The sequence below is a fragment of the Zonotrichia albicollis genome, chromosome 18 (genome assembly GCF_047830755.1).
Source record: "Zonotrichia albicollis isolate bZonAlb1 chromosome 18, bZonAlb1.hap1, whole genome shotgun sequence".
NCBI classification, from domain to species: domain Eukaryota; kingdom Metazoa; phylum Chordata; class Aves; order Passeriformes; family Passerellidae; genus Zonotrichia; species Zonotrichia albicollis.
The window spans coordinates 3,062,601-3,090,514 of NC_133836.1; the positions used below are offsets into that span (position 1 = coordinate 3,062,601).

Sequence of the window (27,914 nt, forward strand, 5' to 3'; positions counted from 1 at the left end):
ATCTTAAAATCCTCTGATTAAGGGAGGAGAACGGGGGATTCTTCTGTTGTGAGTCATCTCCTCTCAGAGTTGATCCTGTTTATACAGATGTTGGAGGGAGTTCTGCATTGAGGTTATTAATTGGATGTTGTTTCAGTGCTAGGGAGGGCTCCTGGTTTCAGTTTTGCAGCAGTGAATGGCATCTCATGTGTATCTGTTAAAAAGGAGGGTCACACCTTTGCCCTGTCTCTACCTGTGAGATCTTTAACTGAGTGTTATTAACCTGGAACAAAACAATGAGATTCTCAGAGACAAAACTGTGCTTGTAAATGGATCCTGTCAGGGTACTGTTGGAATACAAACCTGCTCCCTAATTACATTTCAGTTGATTGAAGAAAAATTTAGAAATCCGTGGTGTTGAAGGGAATCAGGTCACACTCTCACAGTGGATGTGTCTTTCTTGTACTTTGCTGCAAATTGTGTGATGTTTGAATGTTTGTAATTGTTTTAAAACACAGCTGCTTTCACTGGAGTTTTAGAAATGGAGAGTTGTGAGAGATCAGTGCCTGTTATCTGCCTGCCTGCTTGGATCTCAGTTCCAGGGTGTCATTCCTGAGGTGGGAATTGCATGTGGAAAACCTTGGGAATGGGGGGCAGTGACAGCCCCAGGACTCCTCCAAAGCACCTTGGGGCTGCTGTGTCCAAGGGCATTTCCAGCTCTGTTGGCTGCTGAGCTGGAGCTCTTTTGGCTGGTTTGCTGGGATCAAATCACTTGATGAGGACATTTAGACCTGGGAGGTGGAGATTTCTACATGGGAGACTGAGCTGAGCTGCTGGAATGCAGCGCGAGTCACCCATCAGCATTTGATTGGATCTGTGTGTGATAGTGAGGAGAACATGAAAGTCACCGATTCTTCAGCCTTGCTTAGTGAGCTGAGCTGCTGGCAGCAGCATCCCCTGCAGGATGCACCCAGAGCTTGGCTCCCCGTGCAGCACCAGCATTCCCACAGGCTGTGGCTGCAGCTGTCCTGGCTCGTACCAGGCACTGTGGGGCCCAGTTCTCCCTTGGGATGTTCTCCTGCTCCCCTTGTTGGCAGCAGCATCCCTGGGTGAGGAGCAGCGTCCCTGCAGAGCTGAGCAGTGCTGGACCAGGCTGTGCTCCTGGCTTGTGCTGCAGGTTCGTGCTGAGCATCCCCCTGTTGGGATGCTCCACATTTGCTGTAGGAGTTGGTGTGGTGATACAGAACAGGCAGGAGCAGCAGCCACATGGTCTCTCCAATTGTTTGGGTTTTTTCCTTGTTGTTGTTTTGCTGCTTTAAAATGTGAAGACTGCTTTCTGTTAGGCAGCTGCTCTCAGTCACAGTGCTGTTCAAAGTAATTGACTTTCCATTGACTTTGGAATTTGGAATAGCGTCTAAATATTGTTGTCAGCTTCATGCTGATTACTCTCCACTGAGGTCGAAGTCGTTTCACTTATGACCTCAAGCTGGACTTGTGTTTTGCTCCCATGGGAACTAAAAATAATAATTATTTTAAGAATAGGTTCTTAATCACTTCCTTCTTTTGATGTACTAGTCTTGTTTAGCATTTTCTAAGAATGTAATTGAAAATATTTTAAACTATTTATGTTTTAATTCCAATTTTAATTAGCTCTTTGAAGATGCAAGGAGTGTACCAGACTTGATTACAGTTCCTTTTAGTCTTTTTATAGAAAAGCATTTGCTCTTGTTATTCCGAGTGCAGATTATTAGAGTTTAGTTGTTTTGGCAAACTGTCGAGTCACACAGAGCTGTGAAGAGATGAACATTAAGTTGACAGATTTCTTAGTCAAAGGCATGTGGGCACTTTGTCAGTGCTGGTGATGCATCAGCACGTTCATCTCCTGTCTCCAGACTGTTCATGTACAGATGAGGAACAGGAAAAGATGGGCTTAGTCTGCGTTTGGAAGGGAAGAGAAGGTGTGCAGTGGTTCTGGGGCAGAGCTGCTGTGCAGGGAACACCAAAGGTGTTGGGGTGGTTTGCAGTGATGGGAGAAATATTAAATGTGTGAGATCCACTCTGCCCTGACACATGGGCTGGGTAACAGTGACATGAACTAGTTGGACATCTTTCTGTTAACTAAAAATCTTGACATTTAGAAATGGAGTCTTGGGAGATATATTTCAGAGCGGCATATGGATGTACCACTGAAAAGAAATAATGCAGGAGGATTTCCTAAATGTCTGTGACCATACAGTGCCTTAAAGCCCAGTGACAGCACAAATATATTAACAATAATTATTTTTATTTCTTGCTAATAGTTGACATGGTTTGCTCTCACTCCCAGTCAGTGAAGTTGCTTGCTCCAGCAAGTCTGCTTGTCTTGGGGGTGCTCATGTTCTATTTTGTGTACCAAATTTTGTTTATTTTTATCAAGCACCAACGTCCCACAGGCTGCAGCAGAGCCTTGTGCATAGTCCAGTGTACAGCTAAGCCCCAAAGGGCAGCTGGGCATGGACAGGGCTCACAGCTTGGTCTCTCAGCTGTTCCCTTGCTGCTGGGAATTATCCTTTTAGTGCAGTTCATACCTAATCTCTGCTTCCTTGTGCATACAAGAACATTGCAGTTTATTTTTAAAGAGGACGAGGAGTTAAAATCAGGCAACAACTCTTTTACTGATGCATTGCTACAACCTGTTGCCACAACTGACATTTTATATAGTAGTAAAATTGAAAGAGCAGAGCTGATTTTCATTACCTGTCTCTTGGCTGGAGCCTGGCATTTGCTCCTCTGTTACTGTCAGAGTTGTGGGAGTACCTGAGTGTGAGAGCAGTTGTGGTGTCAGCAAGGGAGGAAAGAAATGGTGAGCCAAATACCTGAAAAAATGTTAGTCTAATATCCTGTTATTGGCAGCTCTGGCATTCTGGTGGCTTTTGTTTAGGCTGAGGACTTCTTGTTTTCAGTCTTGCAAGTTTTATTAAAAGGTTTCTTTAAAAAGAGTTGCTGTTGGGAGGGAGGTTTCCCAGACCAAATAGGAAACTGGGAATTATCAGTTCTCCACCCTCAGGCTCTGTGCATGGGCTTTGCTGAGCCAAGGGAAGGGCCTTGCACTTCTGTAGGATGTGCTTCTATTTGCACAGCGATTTTAGAGCTTAAATGTGAAATGAGCTTTTAAGGATAAATAATCCCTCTCTGAGTTCATTTGTGCTGAATGTGTGGGGCAGATGGCCCGTGCCAGGGCACTGTCTGTGCTGGCACACCCAGTGCCACTGCAGGCCGTGGCAGAGACCATTCCTGACTGGCCCTGTGCTCAGGGACCTCTCTGAGAGGGCAGAGTGTGTGTTGGTGACACTGCCACTCCTGCCCCTCCTCCCTGGCCATCACCCCTTGCCCTGATGCTCGTGGGGTGCCAAGGTGAACCTGTTTGCTGTGGTGTTGTGTGGGTTGGTTGGTATTGCTGGTCCAATTCCCTCACAGCAAGGTTGCACAAACAGCACAGGAAGCATAAACTTGGAAGATGTGGGGCTAAAATCCCCCAAAACAAGAGGGAAAACCTGGGATAGGCACAGTTCCTATACTTTAATCTCTGGCTTGAAATTTACTGTGTTAGGAGTATTTCCTACTTCCTCTGCCTTGTCAGTAGTATGGATTAATGATTCATAAAGGTGTGTTTTAAGGGCTGGGGAGTTTGTGTTTATCCAGTGCTTACTGGAGTCCCTGCTGCTTCTTCCTCTTTCCTTCCATGTCCCTTCCACCTCCCAGGAGCATTCATGCATGAACCATTTCTTTTTCCAGCCTTGCCTTTCCTTGGAGAAAAGTTACTGGTAGTCCTTTGTGCCCAGCTCTGATTACCAGCAATGTAGAATTGGTGGATTATATTTTTTCATGGGCCAGAACTGGCATTTCATTCCTCCTTTCCAGTGTTACCAGCCTGGAAAATCGAATGGAACTGTATCTGACCAAACATTCAGAAGCCTCTTAATTTTAAATAATTCAATCCCAGTTGGTGGAAGCTCATAGGTGGGGATTAGAGGTGAGATACTGGCAAAGAGAAAAGTGTGGATGAAATTAATTGCATTTCTGCTGATATTCTTGAGACCAGTTGGGACAGTTCTTGGTTCTTATGGGGGACACATGAGGACTGCATTAATCTCTGGCTCCTGGTTTAGTGAGCTGTGGACAGTAAAAGTTGTGACTGGCCAAGCATGGCTTGTTGTTGTTTCATCTGCTGAGAGTTCTGCTGGCTTAGGGGGATGCTTTGTCTTGAAAGGAAGAGAGAAAGAAAAACTGAAAGCAGAATGATTTGTTGTCTGTTTTGTTGCAGTGGAAGGTTGGTTTCACCAAAATGGAAAAATTTTAAGGGATTGAAGCTTCAGTGGAGAGATAAAATCCGTCTCAATAACGCCATCTGGAGGGCCTGGTACATGCAGTGTAAGTACCGTGCTGGGGGCGGGTCTTCCCTGAGACATCGCTGCGAACACGAGAATTGAAATGATTGTGTGGTGAAAAGCTCGGGGATGTGCTCGTTGTAGTAAACCCCTCAGGTTTAGCCAGGGCCCCTTGGAGAATAGAATGCTGACACAGCGGCAAAGAAGTTTCCTGTCTCCAGGGACATCCGCCTTGTACCTTATCCCTATAGCCATGGAAGGCAATATTGTGTTAACCCTACCATTGGTCACTTATGGTCACTCTAACACCTTTGCCATTGGTCAGGATAGGATCCAGGCCAAGGGTATAAAAGTAGCACACTGTACCCCTACTAACTCAGAAGAAGAAGAGCTGAGACCCTTCACAGACCCTGCAATAAATCCATACTCGTGGAATAGCCAGCGTCTTCTGCTTCTCCTCTCTCTACCGTCTGCTGGAGCCTTAGGCCAAGGGAAAAGCTACCCAGCAAGCAAAGCTGAAATCACAAGAGCTGCCTGATCACTAAGAGCTGAACTTTCCCTGCTTGCTAGGGGCTGACCCGCGGCCTTGGTCTGAGAGCGAGCTGGCTTCTGGCACCCAGTGCCCTTGGGACTGAGCTCTGGAGCTGGAACAGCTTGCATAGGATACGACCAAGCAAGGCTCATTTAGCTCAGGACAGATGTTCCAGAGGCAGTACTCACACTGGGACGTGCTGAGTGCTCCGAGCACAGCCGGGAGCTTGCTGTGTGTGTTGTCCATCGGGCAGGAGCCCCGGCCAGCTCCCGTTGCACCTGGCGCTGGAGTGGCGGCTCTGCAGGCCCTGCCCGTGCTCAGCACCCACCCTGCGTTGTTGTTTCAGACCTGGAGAAGCGCAAGAACCCCGTGTGCCACTTTGTCACCCCTCTGGACGGCTCCGTGGACGTGGATGAGCACCGGCGGCCAGAGGTGTGTGGGAAAGCCTGGGAGCAGCCCAGGAGCTCTGGAGCTTGGAACAGGATTTTCTGGTCTGCTGGGAACAAGGGCAGCATAGCCAGTCTGTGCTCTGGTGTGATTTAGAAGGAACCATTAAAAGCAGAGTGAACCCGGTTTTGTGAGTTCATCACATTAGGATGATCAAGGTGCAAGCAGAAGGACATTTGTTATCTGTGTAACTTATGTTAATGTTGTAATTTAATGAATCATAAATCACAGAAGTGCTGTTTGAATAGTTAAGGTTTTGACAGCCACTGCTGTCTTCTGACTGGAAGTCGGTGGGAAATCAGAGTGATGACTATTTTCAGGACTGAATCTAAGTGACCCTGGGAGAGTTTCTGTATTTTATGTAATTGGAGAGGTGTGGTTTCAAGAGAACAAGCAATTTCTTTTTCTGTGCTGAAGTAGTTTCACAGACAGATCAAATATGAGTTTGTGTTCTTTCATTTTTGTGCTCCTGTAAACATAAATGAAAACTAACATCTGCCCTCTGGCTCCTTGCAGAAAACCAGTGAGGCCCTTGATGTGGCAATATGTGGCTCTCTCTATACTGCATAACTCTAGAGTAATTTATAACTCAGAGGAGTTCCAGATGAGTTTGTGGAACTGTCTCAGGTTTTTGAAAGAACAGTGTTGATGTTTGTGTTGAAAGTGACCCTCGAACACAAAGTTAAGGCTCTCATTAGTCTGCTCTCCCCAACTTACACACTGCTCTCTGTGATACATTGAAGACCCATATCGTGTGATCCTTTTGTTGCCATCAGTGTGTGGCCTGCAAGGTCCCCCCTGAGCTGGACATCAGATTTCTATTGCTTTGTGTCATTCATAGCAGCTTTTGCTTATCTGTGTGTCTGTGCATGTGATCTTGTGAAATTCACAGGATATTGTGTGCTTTATACATTATATTTCAGTAAATTAATTTTTAAGGGGTTTTTTTTTTGCCATTTCTTAACTCTTGTGTATGGTTGAGCTGCTGTGGGAGATGCTGACAGTGCAGTCAGATGTCACCTCGTGTTTGGTTTTTGTGGGAAAGATGAAGTTAGTACTGTCAGATTTGCTCTGTGATAGCTGAACTCTGGGACAGTGTGGGCTGCTGATACATGAGCTCAAACAGAATCAGCATGCTTTCTTTTGCATTTTTTATGCCTGAATATTTGCTTGGAAATGTATTGAATATTCAGCCCTTGTGTGATTCCGTGTAATTCATGGTATGTGTTTGTGTTCCCAGGCCATTGCAACAGAGGGGAAATACTGGAAACGAAGAATTGAAATAGTCATTAGGGAATACCACAAGTGGAGAACATACTTCAAGAAAAGGGTCTGTTGGTTTACATGGTGAAAGTAGTTTGCCTGAGCTTGATCAGTATGTTGTTGCTTTTTGAGTTTTTCCATCAGTTTTTCTGGCATGCAAGAGTACTTAAAACAGATTATAAGCTGGTACAGACATGCTCTCTGATTAGTTCCACTGAACTAAAAATTATTGTGCTGGGACTGATTGTGCATGATTGGCTCTTAAAAGTTTTGCAAAATCAGGTCTTCCACTGGCACATACAGGACTTATTCTGACTTCACCATCTGTTCTGTTCTCCTTTTGCAGTTACAGAAACACAAAGATGAAGATCTTTCAAGTTTGGTCAGGGTAGGTAACACCACTGAGAAGTGGCAATATTTATGCTTGTAGAACCCAGAGCAGATAACAAAGCTGTAACATGCAGTAGCTTGCTTTGATTGCAATCTAAAAACGAGCAATCTAAAATCTTGCTTAAGCCTTAATTAAGGTTAGACACCTTAATGTTCTGTGCCTCAGAGAGCAATGTGAGATTTGTAACTTGAATTGGATGGGGGAGAGGTTCAATGTAAAGTGCTGTGACAGAAGAAATGGGAATCAGCATTGCATGCCCAGAGAGATCAATCTCTTTGAGGGCTGGCACATGATTTCATCTTGTTACTGAGTTGTAACTGGCACTGCTGCTTTGCTTGTGTAACTGGATCTGTGAAGATGTGGGAGCTGTGTTTTGCAGATCTTCCTGCTGTGCCCACAGCTCAGGCAGATAATATGCCAGGATCCTATAAAGGGACAGAATGGTTAAAGGGACAGTGGTATGTCCCCTTAAACTATCAAACCTACTTTGGGTTATCAGAAGCACTGTTCTGCTGTTTTTGCAAGGCAGTGCAGTTTAACTCAGCTGCAGTGAGGATGGCTAAGCCAAGTCACATTGTGTTGTATTTTTCATGGGCAAAAGTGTCTTGTGCAAACTTGGAGTACAATTACCCTTCACTGCGAGTCAGAGTTTCAAATACATCTCACAAGACAGGAGTTGTTTTTTGCATTCTTGCTAGTTGTGTTATTTTTAATCTTTGTTCAAACCAAGGGATTGTTAAACTGGGTGAAAAAATACTCGTGTAATCAATCAAACAAGGAAGTGTTGTTATTATGTCCTTCTAGTCAATATCTAGGTTTTGGGCAAAAATCTTTGCCAGAGTGTTGTGGTATTTCAGTGAGCTGAAGTTGCTGGTGTATCAGAAGCACCACTGAAGTGTTTCAGTCCATTTGATGGCTCCTCAAAGAGAGATTCTTCCTTTAAAAATGTGAAAAACGAGAGCTACTTTTACAGACATGCACCAGGCTGCTTTGGCATTGCTAGGCAGCCTGACCTCTCCTCCTTTCCTTTGGCAGGATGATGATGTGGTTCTGTGGCAAAAAAGAAGGTATGGCAGAGAAACCCCAGTGCCCATGGAGGAGGGCAGCCTGTTGGATGCAGACATGCTCATGTCCGAGTTCACCGACACCCTGTTCTCCACACTCTCTTCACATCAGCTGGTTTCCTGGCCAAACTCCAGGGACATAGGTATTTCTTGGCTGTAGCTGTGCTGCAGTGAGAACCCCTAAAAACCCCTGGTTTGCTGCTCTTGTAGCCTGCCTAAGAAATCGATCTTATATTGCTGATAGAGATAAAAACAGGTCAGGGGATGTAGCTGTCTTATGATTCTGTAGGTTATAGAATCTATATCCATATAGAATTAATGACCCAAATTTAATTTCTGTCTTAGCTTCTTCTGTGCTGCTCCCAGCTTTGCCCCTGATGTTGCTCTGAATAAATCTATAATGAGCAGTATTTACTTTATCAGTGGTGAAGGCATGGGGATTTATCTCAAAGCATAGTTGTGTGTGTGTTTTTAAGGGAGTGCCTGTGTATTTTTGTTTGGTAGAATCAGTGCAAGTTTCATCTGTACAAACAATCCCAAGAGCTGTTCAGCTCTGTCTGATGGGACAGAACACGTCCTCTGTTCACCATCCTTGCTGCAGGGATGTCTGAGCAACTCCAGAGCAGCCATGGTTTACATGAATTGTACTCAAGGCAGATGAAATGGGTGATGGTTTATTTTAAAATACTCTGTTATGAGCTGTGGTGGATCAGGCTGTGCTTTCCAGCAAGCTTTTGTGTAGTGCAGCTCAATTAGAGCCTTCAGGTCTCACCTCTTCCATTTTAGCAATTGAAAGTTTCATTCCTCAATGGCTTTGATATGTGTTCTGTGCTGTACTCTGAAGAGAAGCAGATGCTCAGTTCCTTTCAGCAGCAGTTTTTCTGTAACATCTTGGCCAAGCCTGGCTGTGGAGTGTTTTATTCCTGCTGCTGTTATTATGTGAGTGATGGGAAGCTAATCTAATGTGTCTCCTGAATTTTGCAGGACACTTAGGAAATGCTGACATGATTCAACCAGGGCTTATTCCTCTCCAGCCAAATTTTGATTTTATGGATACTTTTGAGCCTTTTCAGGGTAAGAATCATATAAAGTTCACTAATTTCTTAAATATTGCAGTGATTTATGAACCAGGTTTTAAAAAAAAGTTTGTGTTACAAGCATTGAAGGTTTCCCCATTTCACACTTCTTAGTGAAGAAAACATTTAACATTTTGTTTGTCTTTGAATGTTTTATGGCACTGTCAAGAATTCCATATAACCCTAAAGTACTGGTGACAACTTTGATGGTTATGGATCCTCATGGAAGTAAAGAGTCCTATCTATTTGCTGGCTCTGCAAGCAGTCTGCATCACATAACTGTACTTTATGGGACTCACTGAGGATCAGCTCTTGGCTGTCTGTGTTTAGATGAACCTTTAACAGGACTGATTTTTGCATTGTCCCAGTTTCCATGAAAGTTGAAGGAGTCAGCCCCAAAGAGATCAGTTCCTCTGAAGACAGAATTCACTGCTCAGTCACAGCAGTTGTACGAAACAAAAAGCTCATGGTTTCATTATTTGCTAAATAATACTGATATTCCTGTGAATTTTAAGATCTAGCAATGCTGTATCTCAAGTATGAAAAGCAGAAAATTAATAGGTGGCTTTTCATATTTCAGAATTATTCACTCCCAGTCGCTCCAGTAATTATTTCCCTTCCGTGTCTGCTGTCAGCTCAGCTACCACAGACAGCAGCAGCCACTCGTCCCAGGTAAGAGAGGTTTCAAACAGAAGGCTCTGCCATGAGCTGTGTCCTCTCGGGAGGAGTTCAGGCATGTCTGAGTCAGTGATATTTCCTTCTCTCAGTCTCCTGTCCTGCCGTCGGGTTCGCTGCCCAGCACGCTCCCAGCAGGGAACATCAGCGATGGACTGATTCCTTCCTCAGTACCTGCTCCTGGCATTCCTGACGTCGTTGCTGACCAGTGCTCCAGCATTAGAAGTGGAGGATCTTTCATCCAGCCGGCAGACTTCCCTCCTGACACATCTCTCAGCGGGCCACAAACTTTCATGCCGGTGTTCCAGCCGCCGCTGCCGCTGCTGCAGCCCGCGGGCGCCCCGCAGCCGCCGCCGCTGCCCGCGGTGCCGCTCAGCTCCAGCCTGAGCCCCGCCCCCGCCGCCTTCGCCGCCCCAGAAACGCCCAAGTTCGGCCTCTGCGAATCCTCGGTCATCACTCACACGGCCTCTGCCACGCTGACCCACAACGCCCCTGCCACCACCTTCAGCCAGAGCCAGAGCCAGAGCCTGGTCCTGGCCACGCAGCAGCCGGGGGCGGGAGTGCCTTGTAACCTGGCCTTCCAGACTGCTGTTGTGCAGGGGCAGCCCCGGCCCCAGCTGCAGTCCCAGCTGACATTTGCACTCCCCAAACCTGTTGCTCTGGCCAGTGCTGGGACAAGGCCCAAACAGTCACAAAAAATAGTGCCTGCTCCGAAGCTTGAAACAGTGTCCTTAGTGGTAAAGAATGCCTTCATCACCCCAGGTGAGGAGCACTGTGGGAGGATGGTTTTGTTTTCTGAGTGGGACGAGCAGGAGGAAAAGACCTCCTTGCTTTTCTTGCTTAACATAATAAGTTAAAATAGAGCTGCTGAGTGTGTCCATGGAACCCTTGAATCCACTGGCTGAATGCAGTGGCTGCACTGTTCAGTGGGATGCTCTGCACTGCTGCAAGGGTTGGAAGCAGTTTGGTTGAGTGTGAAAAGCTGACCTGCAAAAGGGGGTCTCTTTTTGTATCATCTCTGATGGCTGTGTAGCTGCAGCAGCTCTGTGCTCCTGCCCCATAGAAGCCCTGGATTTAGGAGTGATGCTGTTGTGATTCACTGCCCCTCAGGGCACTCAGCCACAGTGGAGGAGAAGATTCTCCTGAGGGAGATGGAAATCTTTGGCTCAAGCATCCAGAGACCCTTGAGATGCTTTAAGTCAGGAGTGGGTTTCAGGTCAGGGTAGGAACACCTGGGACTTGCACACTGGGTGGGATTTGGAGCCACTGGTGCTGCACAAAGCAAAGAATGAATAACAAGATAAGGAGAGAGAATTTATCTTGTGATGTTTCTTGTAGGAAAGCTCAAGGCTGGGGCAGGACAGGCAGAACACTCTTGGGGTTATTGCAGTCTGTTTTTAGACTTGTGCTGGCTGGGGGCCAAGTGACTTCAGCCACTTGAAATGTGCAACAACAATTCAAGAAAAAGCCTGCCTGGAGGAGAAATGTTAAACAGGCTTTACGTGGGGAGTGGGTGTGTCTGCCAGGGCCTGACAGCGAGGTTACCCACCAGAGAGAAAAATCACTGTTCAGGAGAAGAACAGACCCAAGATGGAATCTAGGGTGTCACTGGGATCAATTTGGTCCGTGATTAAAAGCATGAGGGTGTTAATGGCAGTGTTCTTATCTGCAGTGTGTTAGAAACCAACATTCCCTGTACCTTCAGCAGCTGACATGCATTTCTCACCTAGTAAAGATTGTAGGCAACTCATTTTCAGAAAGCCTTTGCTCCTGCTTTTCTCAGGGCTTCCTGGGTTGTTCCTCACCCCATATGTTACTTTCCCAGTGCTCCACCATTTACTTCTAGACCATCACAACCAGTGGGTTTGTTTCTCATCTAGATGAATGGCATGTATTTGGGGATCATGGTGTTCCTAAACTACTGGGACATCAAGCTCAGGGGACAAATCCAAGAATTTATATAAATACTAGAGCTTTATTTTTGGAAACAGAATAAACATCAGTACTTGTAACTGAGGCATTTATGCCTGTAATTTGTGTTCAGGACAAACAAATCATCTCCTGACTGTACAGCAAATTACATTATATCTTGTGTTAAAAATGCTGTGTGGTATAAGGACCCAAAAACCTGTACAGATTGTCTCATCAGGTGCAAGACTTCACTGCTATCACCACTTCATGATAAATGTGCTGATTTGGAGAGGAAAGTCTGCAAAAGATGCATTCATAGGACAGAAACATCATTAATGAAAAGTGACTTCTAAATATTGTTACTGGTTGCTGCAGGTCCCCAAGTGTGGAAGTCAGAAAGGCCAAGCCTGTGCAGCTGCATTAATGCACTGTCAGAGTAGGCTCTTGAGGGCAAGAGAGATGTCACAAGTCCAGCTGAACGTCAGTGAACAGTGGGAAGGTTGTGATTCCAGCTTTAGATGTGGGAATGCTCAAAGAATGAGCTCCCTGTGTCAGTGACAGAGCCACAAGGCTGGCACAAGGTTTGTGCAAACTCCAGGCCTCTCTTATGCAGGCTGTGCAGAAACTCCAGTTGAGTCAAAACACTCAGGTGTTGTCAGGGAGGGGACACTGGATAACCCTGCACTGTCTCCCTGTCCTGCTGTGTGTGTCCTTCAGGGCCCTGATGCTGAGCTGCAGAGGGGTGGCTTGGCAGGGGCTGAGCTCTGCTGACATTTCTCCTGCATCATGACTTTATTTGTGCAAAAGAGAGCTGAACCAGTGCAGCCAAGAGAGAAGCCAAATATGTTTGGTTCATTTTTATCAAAACCCAGACAGAAGCTGTGTCTTTGCTTGATTTTTCCCTTAGTGACAGCTTAGGATGGTCAGTGATGTTCTGTAGAGACTGGGCAGGAACAATGTCAGCATGAATGCCATGGTAGTAACTGCACATCTGCATTGGTTACATGGAGATCGTAACAGATTCATGTGGAGACATTTGCTGCTACTCAGAATTGCCTCCAGCTGCCTAAGCACTGCAGGACTCTTGGTTCTGTAGCATATTTTGTGGAATTTTGATGCTGATTCCCAATCACATTTGGTTGTCTTGTGGTTGTGTGTCATCTAAAGCAGCAATAAAACCAGATAGTGAAAGAAGCTGGTAGGCTGAAGTGCTGAGGGAAAGGATTTAAGATATATATGCAATAAAGCATGAGGTATTGAGTCATTGACCCTTCTGGGTCAGCAGAGCAAGCCTGAGGCCCCAAAGTGTGCATGGAAGAGGAGAGCTGAGGATGGTCCTCTCCTGTCAAACCCAGCTCTGACAGAATGAAGACACTTTGTATCTCCCTGAGTTACCACATACCTCTGTAAATTCACAGTGAAACAGTGACAGTGATGCTGGGAAACTCAGAAATAGCTGCAGTGTTCAGGTCCTTTGTACTGAATTAAAGGGGTTGAGATTATTGGAAAACTTGGTGGCATTTTATACTGCAGTGACATAGTAGCAAATAGATGCCCATTGATCCATGCCCATGTTTAATGACAAGTTATTTCATACAAAGTAATTTCCATCTTTTTTTTTTTTGTATCATTAACTATATTCTAACTGAATTGTGTTCTTCAGCTGCCTTTCAGGGACAGTCCAGAGCTGTGATTGTAACTCCAGCACCTTTAAAAAGAGAGGGGATTTTGACGCCAGCCACGTCTCAGTCTAATGTTGCAATTGCACCAGCTGGAATTGTCAGAGTAAGGAGAAGATAAAAAAAATTATATATTTGTTTTCTAGGCCTGTTATTTGCAAGTAGTCAGAGCCATAATGTGCTCAGGCGGGTAACGAGTCCAGTAAATCATCTGTTACCCAACGTATGCATTTGTGCATTCAGCTTTATGTTTGCTTGTTTTTAATGTAGCCACTTCATGGGCTTGGAAGCACTTTATAGTCTTGACAGGCTCTGTCTCACACAACAGTAAGATTCACAGGAGGCCTGTACTCACAGTGCTGTGGATGGGGATGGTTTGTGCTTTAACTGTGCAGAAGCTGGAAGGAGCCCAGGGAGCTCACCTTTCCACTGCCATATTGGAAAACATGCCTTTGGGGATGTGAGTGGGTTTCCCCAATATGTTGTGTGCAGGAAGATGGAGATAGATTTTAGTATATTATGCTGTTGATGTGTTGTAATACTGCTTTAAGTTAGGAAAGGATACTGGTCTCCTGCCAGAAGCCTGACTTTGGTGCCTGCCAGTTCCTTATATATTAGCCTTTGTTTCATGTCATCAGATTGTTAATCATGTATTAATTTGCTACTTTTAGTGAAAGGCAAGGTAACAAATCTCTCTTTCTCTCTTTCTCTTTCTTAATCTCTCCCCCCACTTTGTCCTTTCTCTCTTCCCTTCTCTCCCTCTGCCCCTCCTGCTCTTTCTCTCTGTGTTTCTCTGTGCTGTCTCTGTGCTGTTCCCAGGCTCCCGGGGTGACGGAGTTCCGTAGTAACATTCTGGTTGGTCCAGCACAGCGAGCACCAAGTAGTCAACAAAGCCAGTCCACAGTCTCACATCTCTTTCCTCCTAGTGTAGTCCAAGATGTGTTGGTGAAAGGAGAGCACATCCCTTCTCACTGTAGCAGTTCACAAGTTCCCTCACCTACACCTAGTAAGTTAGAAAGCTGTAAGCATTCTCTCTCCTGAACATGGAAGTGTGTTTCTGTTGGGTAGGCAGGGTGTAAATGGGCCTTAAGGAGCTCTGGATAATTTTTGAAGGTAAAGCTTTTCAGGCCCTTCTACCCCACAGCTTCAGTTGCATCCAGTAGTTTCCAATTCTTGTCTTAAATGACTGTGCAGCATCCCCACAAACTGTGATTTTGTGTTTCCTGTGAGTGGCTCCTTTCTAAAAGGATGTGCTGTCGTAGTCACCAAGAGATGAAAGGCATCTGTGTAGGAAGTGCTGAGTAGGTTTGTTGTTCAGTGTCATAGCTGTGATTTTGACTGGAGGATCTCAGACACAATCCTTGTAGGTAAGTGCAAAGACTCCTTTTGCATGTGCATCGGTGGAGCGTTCCCTGGGCTGGTTCTGGTGGTCCGTGGTGTGTAAGTGTCACCATCATGTTCCAGGCCTTAGAGACAAATGGGGGAGCCCAGCAGGACAATGGAGTCACATCGTGTGCATCCAACATGTCTTTGCTGAAATATGTGTGTGGAAGGACAATTACATCTTGCTATTCAGGATGTGTCATGTGTTATCCTGAGCTTGCCCAGCAGTCCTGGTGTTCTCTAGCATGTGGTTGCTGCATCAAACAGTGCAGTTTGGTTGCTGACTGCATTTCAGTTCAATTCTGAGTAGAAACTTCTCAGCAGTTATATTTGCTACACAAAGTTGTTTGTTAATGTGTCTTGTGTTTTTTCCTTTCTGAAGGCCGGGACTGTCAGAATTCAGGCCAGGCTTCCCCCTGCACCTCTGAGCAGAGCCCCAGCCCACAGTCTCCTCAGAACAGCTGCTCAGGAAAACCTGCCACTGACCCTGCTGTGGCTGCACTTAAGGTGTGTGTCCTTTCCTTTGGGGGGCTTTTCTTTGCCTTCATAGCTGCTTTTCTGTCCTGGTGTCTGAGCATAGCTAGAGAAAGTGGTGCTTCAGGACAGTAATGTTGTGTGTTGAGCTTATCTTGCTGTTGCATCTGTGCTGCTCTGTGCAATCCAGAATGTCAGACTCCAATCTACCCTGCTCCTCAGGGATGTGTCACCAGAGGGGCCAGGCTTTGCTGCACCTCTGCAGGTCCTTGTGGTGGTGACAGCAGTTCCTGCTGTGGCTCTCAGGAGTGTTGGGACAGGTGTCAGTTCACTTGTCAAAGGTTTCAGGCTTGGTGTTCTAAACTGCGGCTTTTTGCCATTGTTCTGTTGGGGCTCTTCAGTCTGCAGGGCTCTGGCCATCACTGGAGGGGGAGTTCTTGACCTGCTGAGTTATTACATGTCTCCAGTGCTGCTTTGCTGCTCCACAGAGAAGCAGCTCCACAGACTCTATGAGTTACACCTGTAAAACCCTTGGAGAATCACTGGGGTAAGAACTGGGCAGTCTGGAGATAGCACCCGAGTGCTGGTTGTGCCTCACACACAGCTGACCTTGTCAGAACACTTTCTGTGGTGATATGAGAAACTTCTCCATGAAAACCCCAGCAGAACAAACATCTGTAACCCTCTCATTCATTCTCTTGTGGGAGGGAACATTACTTAACAGTTCTGCAAGTGCCAGTCCCCTTCTGGCTCTTGTGTACCCTGTTAGTTGGTGGCAGTTTGGTTACTCTAGGGCAGAAAGGTAAGTTTAACACCTGCAGCCTGTGGCTAAACTCAGGCCTAGATCTGTTGCAGAGGACTATCAGAGCTGCCCCTTGCTGACCATGCTGCAAGTTACTCAGAAAAGCTGGCAGGGATTTGCTTGGCACGAGAGCTCACAAGCCCTGGATGCAGCCTGTTCTGCTGCTAGAGTAAGGCAACAAAGGAACATTTGGCTGATGGTGGGAAAGTGGTCACTAGATGGAAAAGCAAAGACACAGCTTTGCAGCCATGTAAACACACCTGCTCTCACAGGAATTGCTTTGGATATGTACTGTTAGTAACTCTTTAGTAAGACAAGAGAGAGACAGTGATATTTGCCAGGCTCCAGATGCATGTGCTTTTGTTCCTCTGTATTGTCAAGTTAGATTAAACAGTTCTGTATTGCTAGGTAACATGGTTATTTCAGTTTGGCAAAGCATGGAGTGCACTGGAAATCTCAGTCCTGCTCATGAACCTGCATTTTCTGTGGTTTTGGGCAACCACTTCACTGCTTTATTACATTGCTTTCCTCCGTTATAAAGTGGGGTGATGGTGAGCTGCTGCCAGAAAGCCTCGCTTTTCCAGAAATGTGTCCTCAAAGTGAAAACTCTGTTAAAGAACTTCCTTCATCCCAGGTTTCCTGTGGTAGACTCCCAGGAAAAAGCAGTAATTGAGCAATAGGAGCAACTTGGGCTGCTCCTGCAAGAGAGGGACTCAGAACAAAAAAATCCCTGGGCTGTTTCAGTTTTGGTCTCTGCACCTCCTTCACACGCCTGGCACACACCTCTGTGTGGAGTGGGGATTTTCAGAGTTGTATCTGGAGTCGTTTTGTTCCTTCCTGGGTGCTTTCTGTGTGTCCCTGCTGTGGCTGTGACCGTGTAACATCCCAGGGGTGATCCCTGGCTGCTCCAGGCTCCAGCTGAGCCGGGCAGGAGCCACAGGGCGGCGGTGTGGCCCCAGCTTTGGGAAGGGATCTGCCGGCTGCTCCTTTGTCCTCGGCAGCTCAGAGCCTTGGAATAATCTGGTATTCCCAGTGCCTGAGCAGAAACTAGAGCTCCTTTTCTTTCTGTTGGCACCAACCCTGGGAGCTCCTGTCGGTGTTTAGGTAGCTCCCCAGCCCTGGGATCCAGGGGCTGCAGAATCCTCCTGTGCCTAAAAAGTCCTGCCAGTTGTTTTCTGTGTTACTGATGGTGAGGTATTTCTGCCACAGCCTGGACCAGTTCTGGGTCTACTGATCTTTGTTCTTTTGTTAATATAAATCCTAAATATTTTACTCCCTGGTGACACAGCTTAGAAAGATGTGTAGGATGTCCTTTACTTTCTGCTAAAACACTCCACAGAAAAATGGTATCTTTCAAATATTTGTGTGCCTTGCTGGCAAGCAACAAATCGTGTGCACACTGTACAAGCCTAGAACCTCCAGGTAATATAATATCTTTCAGATTTTCTCCTTGCCAACCTGGTATGTGCTGCTTAGAATAGGTGCAGATGTCAGAGGTGGATTGGTCCACAAACACACTGTCAATTCATTATTAAGATTCTGGAGAGTCGTTCCAGGGGAGGCCGTGAATGCCAACATATCAGCAAAAATGACTCTGAATTGAATAGCTGAAATAGTCATAGCATTAGAACAGTAAAGGAGAGCAGCACAGACTGAGCTGATTTTATTTATGCAGAATCGAAGGATGAGGCATCTTTCAGAACAAAAACGAAGGTCTAACATCAAGATTGGTTTCAGTGCTCTGAACAGCCTGGTGTCAGCCAACTCCAAGTCCGTAAGTACTGCAGCAGCACTTGGTTTGATGTGAAATGTAAGAAAGATCCATTCCAGAAGTCTTGTTAATAAATTTTATTATTTTACTGCTGAGTACAGCTGAGCACAGCAGAGAGCACACTGCTGTGTGCTCACAGCAGTGAGCAGAGGCAGAATGGTGAAGCTCAGGTAAATTCCTAGGATTTCCTACACCATTGAGATCTCTGCCTCCCAGCATGGTCAGTTCAGATGGTCTGGAAAATCTCATTAGGACTCTTTACACCACCCAGCTGTCTTTAAGAATCAGGGCCTTTTTTTCCCTTTTTCACCTGTCGTTTGTGCTTGGGTTCACAGAGAAAAAAAATCCAAACTGATTTCTCATTGTCCAGTGACTTTGTCCAGATGAAAAACTTACTCTGGCTACGCCAGTCAACTTAGTTCACTCAACTGAAATACAGATGTATCTGCACAACAAAATTTTTAGTGTCATTTAAATACCAGTGGCTTTGAAACATGGAAAATGTGGAAGCTTTTTATGCAACATGTTGATTTGTTTTTGTCATTTTTATAGTTTCAGAAATTTAGGTGATATGTTGTCAGAATTTCACTTCATGGCTTGAATAGCCTATTTGAAAGGAAATCCTTTTTGTAAACTCAGCTTTACTGAAATGTCTGGTTATTTTATTTCTCAAGTACAGATCTTTAATTAATTCCTCCAAACTGAAGAGTATTATTATCTCCTTTGATGGGTCCTTCTATTTAATAACTTCAGGTTTCCCAAACGAAATAATTTATATTGTCAACTTAAAGCAGTGCTTCTACCAGCACCATAAATCTGTCTGGAGATGTAGCACATACTTCACTACTTAAGTGAAACTGTAAATATTTTTAAGAGAACAGATAATGAAATAAAACATTTTAAATTATTAAAATACTTCTTTCAACAAAGTAGCAGAATTGTAATTTATGGAAGAAGACAACCCCTACAGCCACATTTCTTTGTACTGGAGTTTGAAGAGGATTCAGAGAAAGGCAGAGTTGAGTTTCTGAAGTGTTTTGCTCTGCCTGACCCTGTGCTTTTACACACAGTGAAGGGAAATTAAAAGGTGCTGGAGTGCAGGTTAGGAGGACAAACTCATGATGAGCTGAGGTGATTGCAGGAATTGAGCTGTGTGTCTGTTTGGCCTAGATCAGCCACGCCATCACGCTGCAGAAGACAGTGGAATACATCGCCAAGCTGCAGCAGGAGAGGAGCCAGATGCAGGAGGAGACCCGGCGGCTCCGGGAGGAGATCGAGGAGCTGAACGCCACCATCCTGTGAGAGCGGGAACTCCCGGGGCCGAGCAGCAGCTCGGTGGTGCCAGGCAGAGGGAGGATTGCTCAGTGCCACACCAGGGAGCAGAGCTGCTCTGGGGTGGGCACTGGTGCAAACTGTGTGCAGTTTCAGCAGGCTCTGAGCACGGAATGCACAACGGTGGCAGCATCAGGGAGGATGTGTCAGAATAGTTCTGGGAAGAATTCAGCTAGGATGTTTTTACAAAGCTCATCACTTTTCTCACTCTCCACAATGGCTTTGCTGCAGTTTTCTTCTCAAGTGCAGTCAGTTTTTGTAGAATATTGTGATTGAGTACATAAGACACAGAGCCTGGGCTCCAGAAGTTTGCCACTGGCTGAACATAATTGATAAATCCACCTTCCCAGTGCCTCAGTTTGGTCTGTGGGTTTATGATTTTGTACTGTTGCAAAGCACATTGAGAACTGCACTGGCTTTACTTCCATCTGCAGAAATTTTAGGCTTAGGCATGATGTTAAAATTAGCAGTAAACCAAAATATTTTTATTTTTCTTGCAAAATATAATCAAGTCCGCTTTGTTTTATGTTAAATTGGTCTGTTTTATAAGAATCTCCATTACATTTTCTTCTGTACCATTGCTTAGGAGTAACTGTAAATTTTTCCTTGACTCCTAATGTGCCTTGTCCTTAAGGGTTGCCCAAAATTACTTTTTTCTATGCTATACTTTATTTTCAGTTTTGTTGTTTGTAACCAGAAGTGTTTGTAGCAGCTTGATAAATCACTTTGCTGCATGAATATAGACAAAGTTGTTGGGAAAACAATTTTTATTCCTGACTGGAGCAGTTACGCTCTGGGGGGATCATGCACTGGGAAGCCTCTCCAGCAGAGATACCAGGAATACACACTTTTCTCCTGCTGCAGTTTAGTCTGGAAGAGAAATGTGTCCTTTTTGGTGAGATTCTGACCTCCAAACTTCTTCTCAGTTCTTGCCAGCAGCAGCTCCCTGCTACCGGCGTTCCCGTAACGCGGCAGAGGTTTGACCACATGAGGAAGATGTTTGATGAGTACGTGAGGAGCAGGACCCTGCAGAACTGGAAGTTTTGGATTGTATCCTTTTATACCAACCTGAGCAACTTGAGCTTTGGTACTGGTATTTTTAGAGCCAACAACTTGGGATTCTGATGCTGTGACTTTAAGCTGAGTTACTTAAATAGCAAACGTCCTCAGTTTTCATCCACATCTGTGTGTGGATATGGATTCTTGCAGACCTTGTTCACCTCAGTGTGTGGGAGGTAACTGCAAAGTAAAGTGCAATGCAGAGGCAAAGTTTTCTTGCTAGGTTATTGTACTGCAAGAAATCTTTTGTGGGCTCTGCTGTAACTGCAGCTCTATTTGGCTTTTGGGAAACGTCCATAGACAATAGCAAAGATTTCAGGGGAAGAAAAATTACAGTTACTGAAGCTGTTCCAAAACCTGCACATTTCCTTTTTTCCTCTTCAGGTCTGTGTGGAGGAATTTTGCAAAATATAGTGAATATCACTAGGAACTAAGGTTCAATTTTTTTCCCATTGCAATCCCTCTGGCAGTTGGAGTCCATTTAGAAATCCAGTGTTTTCTCTGCCATAGCCTTCCCCACAGAATGCCTTGAACTCCCCCTTTGTTGCCTCCCTTAACATTTGATGGTTTGCAGTTCAGCATTATTATTAAGCCATTGTTTGAGTCCTTCAATGGGATGGTTTCCACAACAAGCTTTAAGGATCTGAACGAAACTGCACTGGCCTGGTTGGATCAGCACTGTTCTCTTCCTGTTCTGAGGCCAAGTAAGTGAGGTTCCATCCAGCAGCTCTTCAGATCACAGAAAGTAAGATATAATAGCATTTCTTAAAAGTCAGAGTGTGACAGAGAAAGCACATGATGCTGAATGTGGCTTTCGCTTCCTTTTTGTTAGCTCAGTGAAAAAATAAGAGCCTCTTCTGACTGTGAAGACAGAAAAAAATTGTTGAATATACCAGAATTTAAACATTTAACTGCATTTAAATTTCAAAGGCTTGGCTCTAGTTGGAGTATGTTTGGCTGTGTGATTTATCTCATAATGAAGGAAGACCACTGAGATTTGTATTTAGCTTTGGAGTGACCTTCTGTTTGGGCATCACTGCTTGATTCATTCCCTCTTGCCTTTCACAAGTATTTAATTTACATTTATAGCTGTCAAGGGGTGCTCTATTTTACAGAAGAGAGCTCAGTCAGATTAACAGCTTTTCCTGCTGCTTTCCTGCCCTTTTTTTCCCCCCAGTGGTGCTGAACACCCTGCGGCAGCTGAGCAGGAGCACCTCCATCCTGTCGGACCCGCAGCGGCTGCCGGAGCAGGCACGTGAGGCCGTGGCCAAGGCGAGCAAGAGAGCTGGGGACACCTAAGAGCCAGAGACACTGAGGTGCTTGTCCCAGGGGTGGAGACCCTGCCAGGCCCTGCCTGCCCAGGCTCCTCCAGTCAGTGCACTTTAGAAAGGATTCTCTCCATCACCAGAGACGTTGTTCAGGGCACCCAGCCCTGCCTTGAGAAGAGGTGCAGGTGATGCAGCGTTGTCACAACGTTTGGGTTCCTCTCCAGTGCTGTGCTGTGCTCTGTCAGTGAGAAAAAACCACCAAGCTCAGGTAAACTCAGCAGGTTTGAGCCCTGCAGGCAGCAATAGATCTCCATCAATGCATCCTTATGCAACTAACGGAACGCCCTCAGTTCTCTGAAGTGCAAATCCTGTGCACCAAGGAATGTGCTCTTCAAGGGGAAAAAAATACTTCTGATTTCATGAAGCAAAATGTGCTTTTTATTTTGTTCTCTGGTATTTGGTTCCATGTGTTTTACTTGAATAGTGAAAATTGTTCAACAGGATCATATGAAAAACCAAAGGAGAAGAAAAATCTGTCAGTGGTGTCAACTCATGGCAAAAATACTAGAATTAAAATCTCAGGCTGTGTTTTGTGTATTTTTATTTTAATGAGTGTATCATTGCATTTGATCCGTTTCAAGACGTGCTTTATTTTCTAGTAAATAAAGTAGCTGATTTTTATTTTTTTTATATAGCCATTGCAAGGGAGTAGCAGGCAGTGCAGTAAGTGCAAGAAAGCAGTTTTAGATTGTATAAATTCTGCAGTTAGGATAAATGCATGAATTTATATCAGTTTAACCAGTTAACTGTTTTCTTGCACTCTGCACAGTTCAGCTGCCATCCTCACAAAATGTGCACATATAAAACACATCCATAGGTAAATGTAGTAGCACTTCAGAGACAAGAATTGAGTTTGTTATGTTAAAAAATTGGCTTTTTTATTATCTCAGAAGCTATATCAAACCACACAGACTTGCAGTCAGTTCTTTGCTTCCTTGTCTTTCTTTGCTTTTTCTTTTTGCCTTCTGTCTGAAAAACCTGAAGGACTTTGCTAGGCCTCATCTGTAGGGGAAGGTTCTGTTCAACATGAGTTATAGAACATGTAAAAATAAGTTTAAAAGTCAAAATACTGCATAACATTTTTCTGTGACAATCTCAGCACATCCTGTGCTCTGCTGCAGGTAAACTGAGTCCTGTTCCAGCAGTGATTGTCCATCCTGGGACAGCACTGGGATGTTCATTCCTGCTGATTGTTCAAAGTCTGGATGATCCCATGACCCCTGTAATTCCACTCATGACTTGATCCTGATTGTTCAGAGCTCTGCAAAGGTGGGAACACCTCCCCTGAGCACTTTTCTTCCAGTTCCAAGGGCAGGCTGGAGGTGCTGAGCAGCCTCTCACAGTGGGAAAATGAGGAATAACTGGAGCACTTGGGGCTTGCACACTCTGAAATGGGCTCAGTAGGTTCTCCTTGGGGAAAGGAGCTTTTCTCAGCATTGTCCCCATTCTCCTCCACTTGGTGGGCCAGAGTTTGGGAGGTAACAATGGTCATGGGGAGTAGGGCTGGGCACAGGTGGAGGTTTTGTTCTTGTTTCTCCTTTGTCCTGAGTTCTTGCAGCTAATGGCTTTCCTTGCAGAAAAAAGCTTTTCCTTTCCTTCTGTGAGAGCAGCGCTGTAGGAAGGACAAGGCACAAAAGGTGAGCCTCTCCCTGCATGGAGGGACTGAGACTGAAGGGGAATTTTGTACCAACACAGCTCCTCTGTGCAGGCCGTGTTGGGGGACATGCTTTTCTTTCTCTTTTTTTACAGTAGATTTGACAAATAATTTGAAGTTTGTGGCACATGTGAAAACCTGTGTCCCTGTCACAGAAGCAACAAAATTTCAAGTCTCAGCCAAGGAATGATGTGTAAAGGTTGTCATAGTAATTAAATAGTGAGTAGATTTTCTGGAGGGATCCATTCCCAGATCTTTCATTATGCTGTAATCAGTTAAGCAATATTCTGTTGGATACATCTGGGTAAGAAGTGTTAAATAAGTGAATCATTTTTTGAATCAGTGCTTTCAATCCTCCCATTTTTATCATTTGTTCTGAATTTGACTCCAGTAAAATCATTTTACACTGTGATGAGCTGGGGGTGTCCCTTGTGTCCTTTCCTTGGAAGGGACCTCACTGTCTGTTAAGAACATGTGTGGGTTTCTAGCAAGAAAGCAGCAGGCACATTGTCCAAGAGTTTTTGCTGACCTTTTCAGATGAGCAGATTCTCTAGTGCCTCCCCTGCCTGTCAGCAGTGATGGTGTGTGATTTTCTCCATTTCTGGTATCGATGACGTGGGAGTTCTGTCCCAGCAATCACAGAGCAGTACAATCATCCCTCAGGGCCAGGGGGATCTGAGGACTGAGACCCTGACATCCCACAGCTCACAGAATGGATTGGACACTGAAAGCAACCCTAAAGGATCAGCAGAGGCAATTCACCTGAACTGCCAAAAACTTTGTCCATTCACAGTTTTGATGTGGATGGAAAACTCATCCATCAGATTGCACCAGGAGCTGGTTACAATTGGAGAGGAAGTGCTTGTTTAACAAATTGTGATGCAGAAACAAACTCAAAGCACTATTAAAAAACTGCAGATCTTAAAGAGAAAAAAAATTAAGTACTTCTTACTTAGGTAAGAGTGTAGGAGGGAGGAAAGGAAAAGTGAAAAGATACTTTCCACTAGTGCAATTACCAGAAATGATGTGGCTGCTCTTTGAAGCAGTGATTCAATATGTTCTTGTCACCCTGTTATTGCAGATCAGAATTCTTTTATCAGTCAGCCTTTTGAGGAGAGTGATTTCACTTCATTTGGAAGCACAGGAGGAAAAAAGCTGGTTTATGTCTCACATCTGAGCAGTAGAACCACTAAAGATTGGTATGGAAAGAGATGGACCACGTATGTATTAGTTCCTGCATAGTTTTCCACTTTGATTTATGTTTAAAGACTTTAGTCTTTCTTTCTTACCCATGGAGGAATTTAAATACTTTATTTTTTTCAAAGTTTTGTAATTTAAGCACTCTGATTTCCTCAGTGTCACCAAAGTAAGCAAGCCAAACACACAGTGCCTAAAGTCTGCACAGAATTGCAGGTGCTGCACATCTGTCTGGTGCTAAACTTTTGGAGAACCCCCAGATAACTGAATACAAGATGTGTTCTGTCAAATCCAACATGTTTCACTCAGTAAAGGAGTGGCTAAATAACTTATTTATGGCCTGTGATATGCACAAAGTCAAAATGGGATTGTCTGCTGGTTCCTTCTGACCTCCAGTTGTATTCATTGGTGTATTGTGGATGGCCCCACCCCAAAGACAAATTCTGGAGACCTGGGGCATGATCTGGTGTAGTTATTAGCTTGTATTGTAGTTTCTGGCCTCCTTTTAGGAGGAGGAGTAAGGGGTGAAGGTCCAGGAGCAAACTTGAATTGAAGGAATTTCTGAGGAGGAGGATCAGAGACAAGTGCACACTTCACCATGACAGTGATCTCTGCACAAAACCAAAGGATTCCTGGTTAATACCATTTGACCTGGCTGGAATGTTCTTCCATGCTTTTCTAGAGCCCTGGGGAGGGATTCCTTGAAAGAGGGGGCTACCAGAATGTTTCCATCTGTGCCTTAGATCTTGGTGTCCTGTGTGCATTTGACTAATCATAAGTCATCCATTGTTCCCCCTAAAGTGATGCTGTGTGGAAAATTCAGAGAATGGAGGAAATGGGGCTTCCCTGGCTTTTTAGAGGTTTTTATCTGTGTGGCATTGCTGTGACTCTTTCACACTGAGGTTGTGAGTAACAGTTTCTGTGTTTGGAAAAAATTGCATTTTCCTTGCTGAATCCACCACCCCTCTCCCCTGCCATGTGCAGGAACACTTGTGCACACATGGACATAATCTCTGCTCTGCCAAACCCAGCAAACAGGCAAAGCCTTAATAAACCTCCACACCTGAGACAGAGAAAGATGTCTTTGAAAGGACAAAGGGCTATCAAATGTATTGGAAACCTGCATTTGTATCTTCAGGTTTTTTAACATTCCTCTGTGTGTATGTGTTCACACGTGGTAGAAGGGACAGGGACAGGTAAATTTAGTTTTGTTTGCTTTTAAAGCCCAAAACTCCTAAAAAGGAGTTTGAGAACAGGAGAGGGAAGCTCACTGCAGAAATGTTCAGTAAGATAATGCTTACTTGAAGGCTGTTTCACTTTCTCAGTTTCTGGAATGGATAGTTCTTGCCTTGATGTTGTCAGCTAGAAGTACTGCTGAAAACTGAATGAGTTTTTCACTGTTTTCTCCTTTTTCTTTCTAATTTTTTTGTTCCTTCCTACCTTTATTGCATGGAAAACCACCAAAAAACAAAAGGCTGATGACATCCAGTTCAGGTTCTTTAGCGATTCAGTCACACCAGTCTGGAGGACTGTAGACAATTGTTGATAATTTCTAGGAGATTTTTAAATTAGGTGAGACATCAGGAGTTTTTCTGTTACTCCTCAATTTATACACTTGAGTTGCAGAGGAGATTATTTGGTTTGGGTTTTTTTTTTAATAGGACCCCAATATATTTCCCACAACATGAGTTAAAGTTTTCTTTGGTTTCATTCTTGGTTGGATTTTCTGCTCATTTACTGTGTAAAGCAGAAGTGGTAGAACCAAACTGTAGCTTTATCTGTGAAACTTGAGTTCTTCAGTTACAATTACAGGAACTTCAGTTACAATGAAACACACCTTTGGTATATAATGGAATTCATTTCTAGCCACTGTCTGAACTTTTTGTATCTGAACTTTTCCAACATGAATAAGGTTTTCAGTCAAAAGATATCAATGTTATGAGCAAGCCTTTTAACAATACAGTGAATAAATAGATTGTTTTCTTCTTCTAACCTTGTATTTAAATGTGTTTTAAGTGAATGGAATTCATTCTTGTTAAGAAAAAATGACAAAAAAAAGCTTGAAGGTATGAGGACTTCAGGTTGTGCTCTTGCTTTGCTTAGGTTTCCTGTTCTGTTGCATGACAACTTCTGTTGTGCTGTTGATATGTAGCACTTTCCAGTAGGTCTGTTAAATTGTGCAATGCATTTTTTTATATTTACAACCAAAACAATAAAGGATATTTTTTGGAAGAAATTGGTTTTAATGCCTTTGTTTTCTGATTGGAGTTGAGGAAATGGTAAGCAGAATTATTCCTGGCCTGGGGTTGGTACCTTGGCATCCTTTCTGCAGCTCTAAAAGGTGACAGGAGCTCATTGCCCTGTGAGCAGTGCTGGAGTTACCTTTGGATCTGTGTGTTTGGCATTCCCAGAGCTGGGCTCTGTGTTCTCTGTGGAGTTTTGGGATTGATGTCTGTGTTAGGAACTGAGCTGCTTAAGTCCATTTAAAAATGAAATTAATAAATCTGCCTTTAATGACTGATTTTTGTTTTTCTCTGGTAAGAGACTCCAGCTCTCTGTGCTTCAGTTGTCACCTCCCTGGCATTTTGGATTTTCTTGCCTAGTAGAAGCAGCAGTGAGGCTCTAGTTGAAGTGAAAGGTAATAGAAGAGTGAAAAGAAAGATTTTATTTAAAAATCACCGCACAAGAGTTTGTGCTGGTTGATGTTATCCTTGTGATTGGTGCTTTTGATTTGATGTTTCTCATGAGAACTTCTGATGAGTCAGGCCTGCAGTTCCAGGAGGTACAGCAGGGTTCAAAACCCCTGCATTTAGTTTTTCAGAAATCACAAGCTTGATCTCACATGAAGCACTTTGGTGGGAGCGAGGAGCAGTTCTATTTCAGCAGTGATAAACCAGCTCTCCAGCCTGCCTTCACTCTTGACCAAGCACTACAAATGCCAGAGTTATTGCAGTGATGCTATCAAAGCTCTCTGGGAGGAAGCTGTGGCTGCAGAGCACTGTTTCTCTATTACTGATTTAGTGGTGATTTCAGGGAGGCTGCTGTAACTTCAGCTGAGGTGCCAGAAGAGTTTGTGAAGTGGTTTCTGTTTGTGGCTGGCACTGCTAATCCTTGAGCCCTGCCAAAAGTGGACCTACACTCGCTCTGTGGAAATGATGCCAAATGAAATCACTGCTGGAAGTGATTTCACAGCCCAGGGCTCTCTTTATTTCTAAATTAATGGGATGGAATGCTTGCTATATTTTTATTTATTTATTTTAACCTATATTTTCCCTCAGGAGCTCATCTCTGCACTTTCTCCAGGAGGTGGGCAGACAAAGAATGGTTATTTGGGTGCTGGGGTGGTTCCTTGTGTGCAAACCCAGAAGTGCCCCTGTGTCATCCAGAGAGATGTTTAACATCAGAACAAGGTGTGTGTGTCACACCCCCAAAGCTTTTCCAGCACCAAATGGAAACAAACCCAGGAAAGAGGAGACTCATCACATCCCTGGGTCTGCTGCTCCCTTCTGACACTCCTTACAGAGCTCCTC

The 27,914-nt window shown here is 44.5% G+C and overlaps 1 protein-coding gene across 1 annotated transcript in view; it reads left to right on the plus strand.

The window, feature by feature from the left end:
• MLXIP (MLX interacting protein) overlaps window positions 1-26,620 on the plus strand; it is a 44,285-nt gene extending 17,665 nt beyond the window's left edge. Inside the window, exons 2-17 of the mRNA XM_005491529.4 lie at window positions 4,283-4,389; window positions 5,225-5,310; window positions 6,566-6,655; window positions 6,935-6,976; window positions 8,015-8,186; window positions 9,028-9,117; window positions 9,700-9,791; window positions 9,887-10,556; window positions 13,369-13,490; window positions 14,204-14,390; window positions 15,150-15,274; window positions 17,719-17,817; window positions 18,985-19,112; window positions 20,073-20,196; window positions 20,780-20,909; window positions 21,383-26,620. Coding sequence (XP_005491586.3) covers window positions 4,283-4,389; window positions 5,225-5,310; window positions 6,566-6,655; window positions 6,935-6,976; window positions 8,015-8,186; window positions 9,028-9,117; window positions 9,700-9,791; window positions 9,887-10,556; window positions 13,369-13,490; window positions 14,204-14,390; window positions 15,150-15,274; window positions 17,719-17,817; window positions 18,985-19,112; window positions 20,073-20,196; window positions 20,780-20,909; window positions 21,383-21,504 — 2,386 coding nt within the window. The 3' untranslated portion in view covers window positions 21,505-26,620. The remainder of the gene's footprint in view (window positions 1-4,282; window positions 4,390-5,224; window positions 5,311-6,565; window positions 6,656-6,934; window positions 6,977-8,014; window positions 8,187-9,027; window positions 9,118-9,699; window positions 9,792-9,886; window positions 10,557-13,368; window positions 13,491-14,203; window positions 14,391-15,149; window positions 15,275-17,718; window positions 17,818-18,984; window positions 19,113-20,072; window positions 20,197-20,779; window positions 20,910-21,382) is intronic.
• The last annotated feature ends 1,294 nt before the right edge of the window (window positions 26,621-27,914 follow it).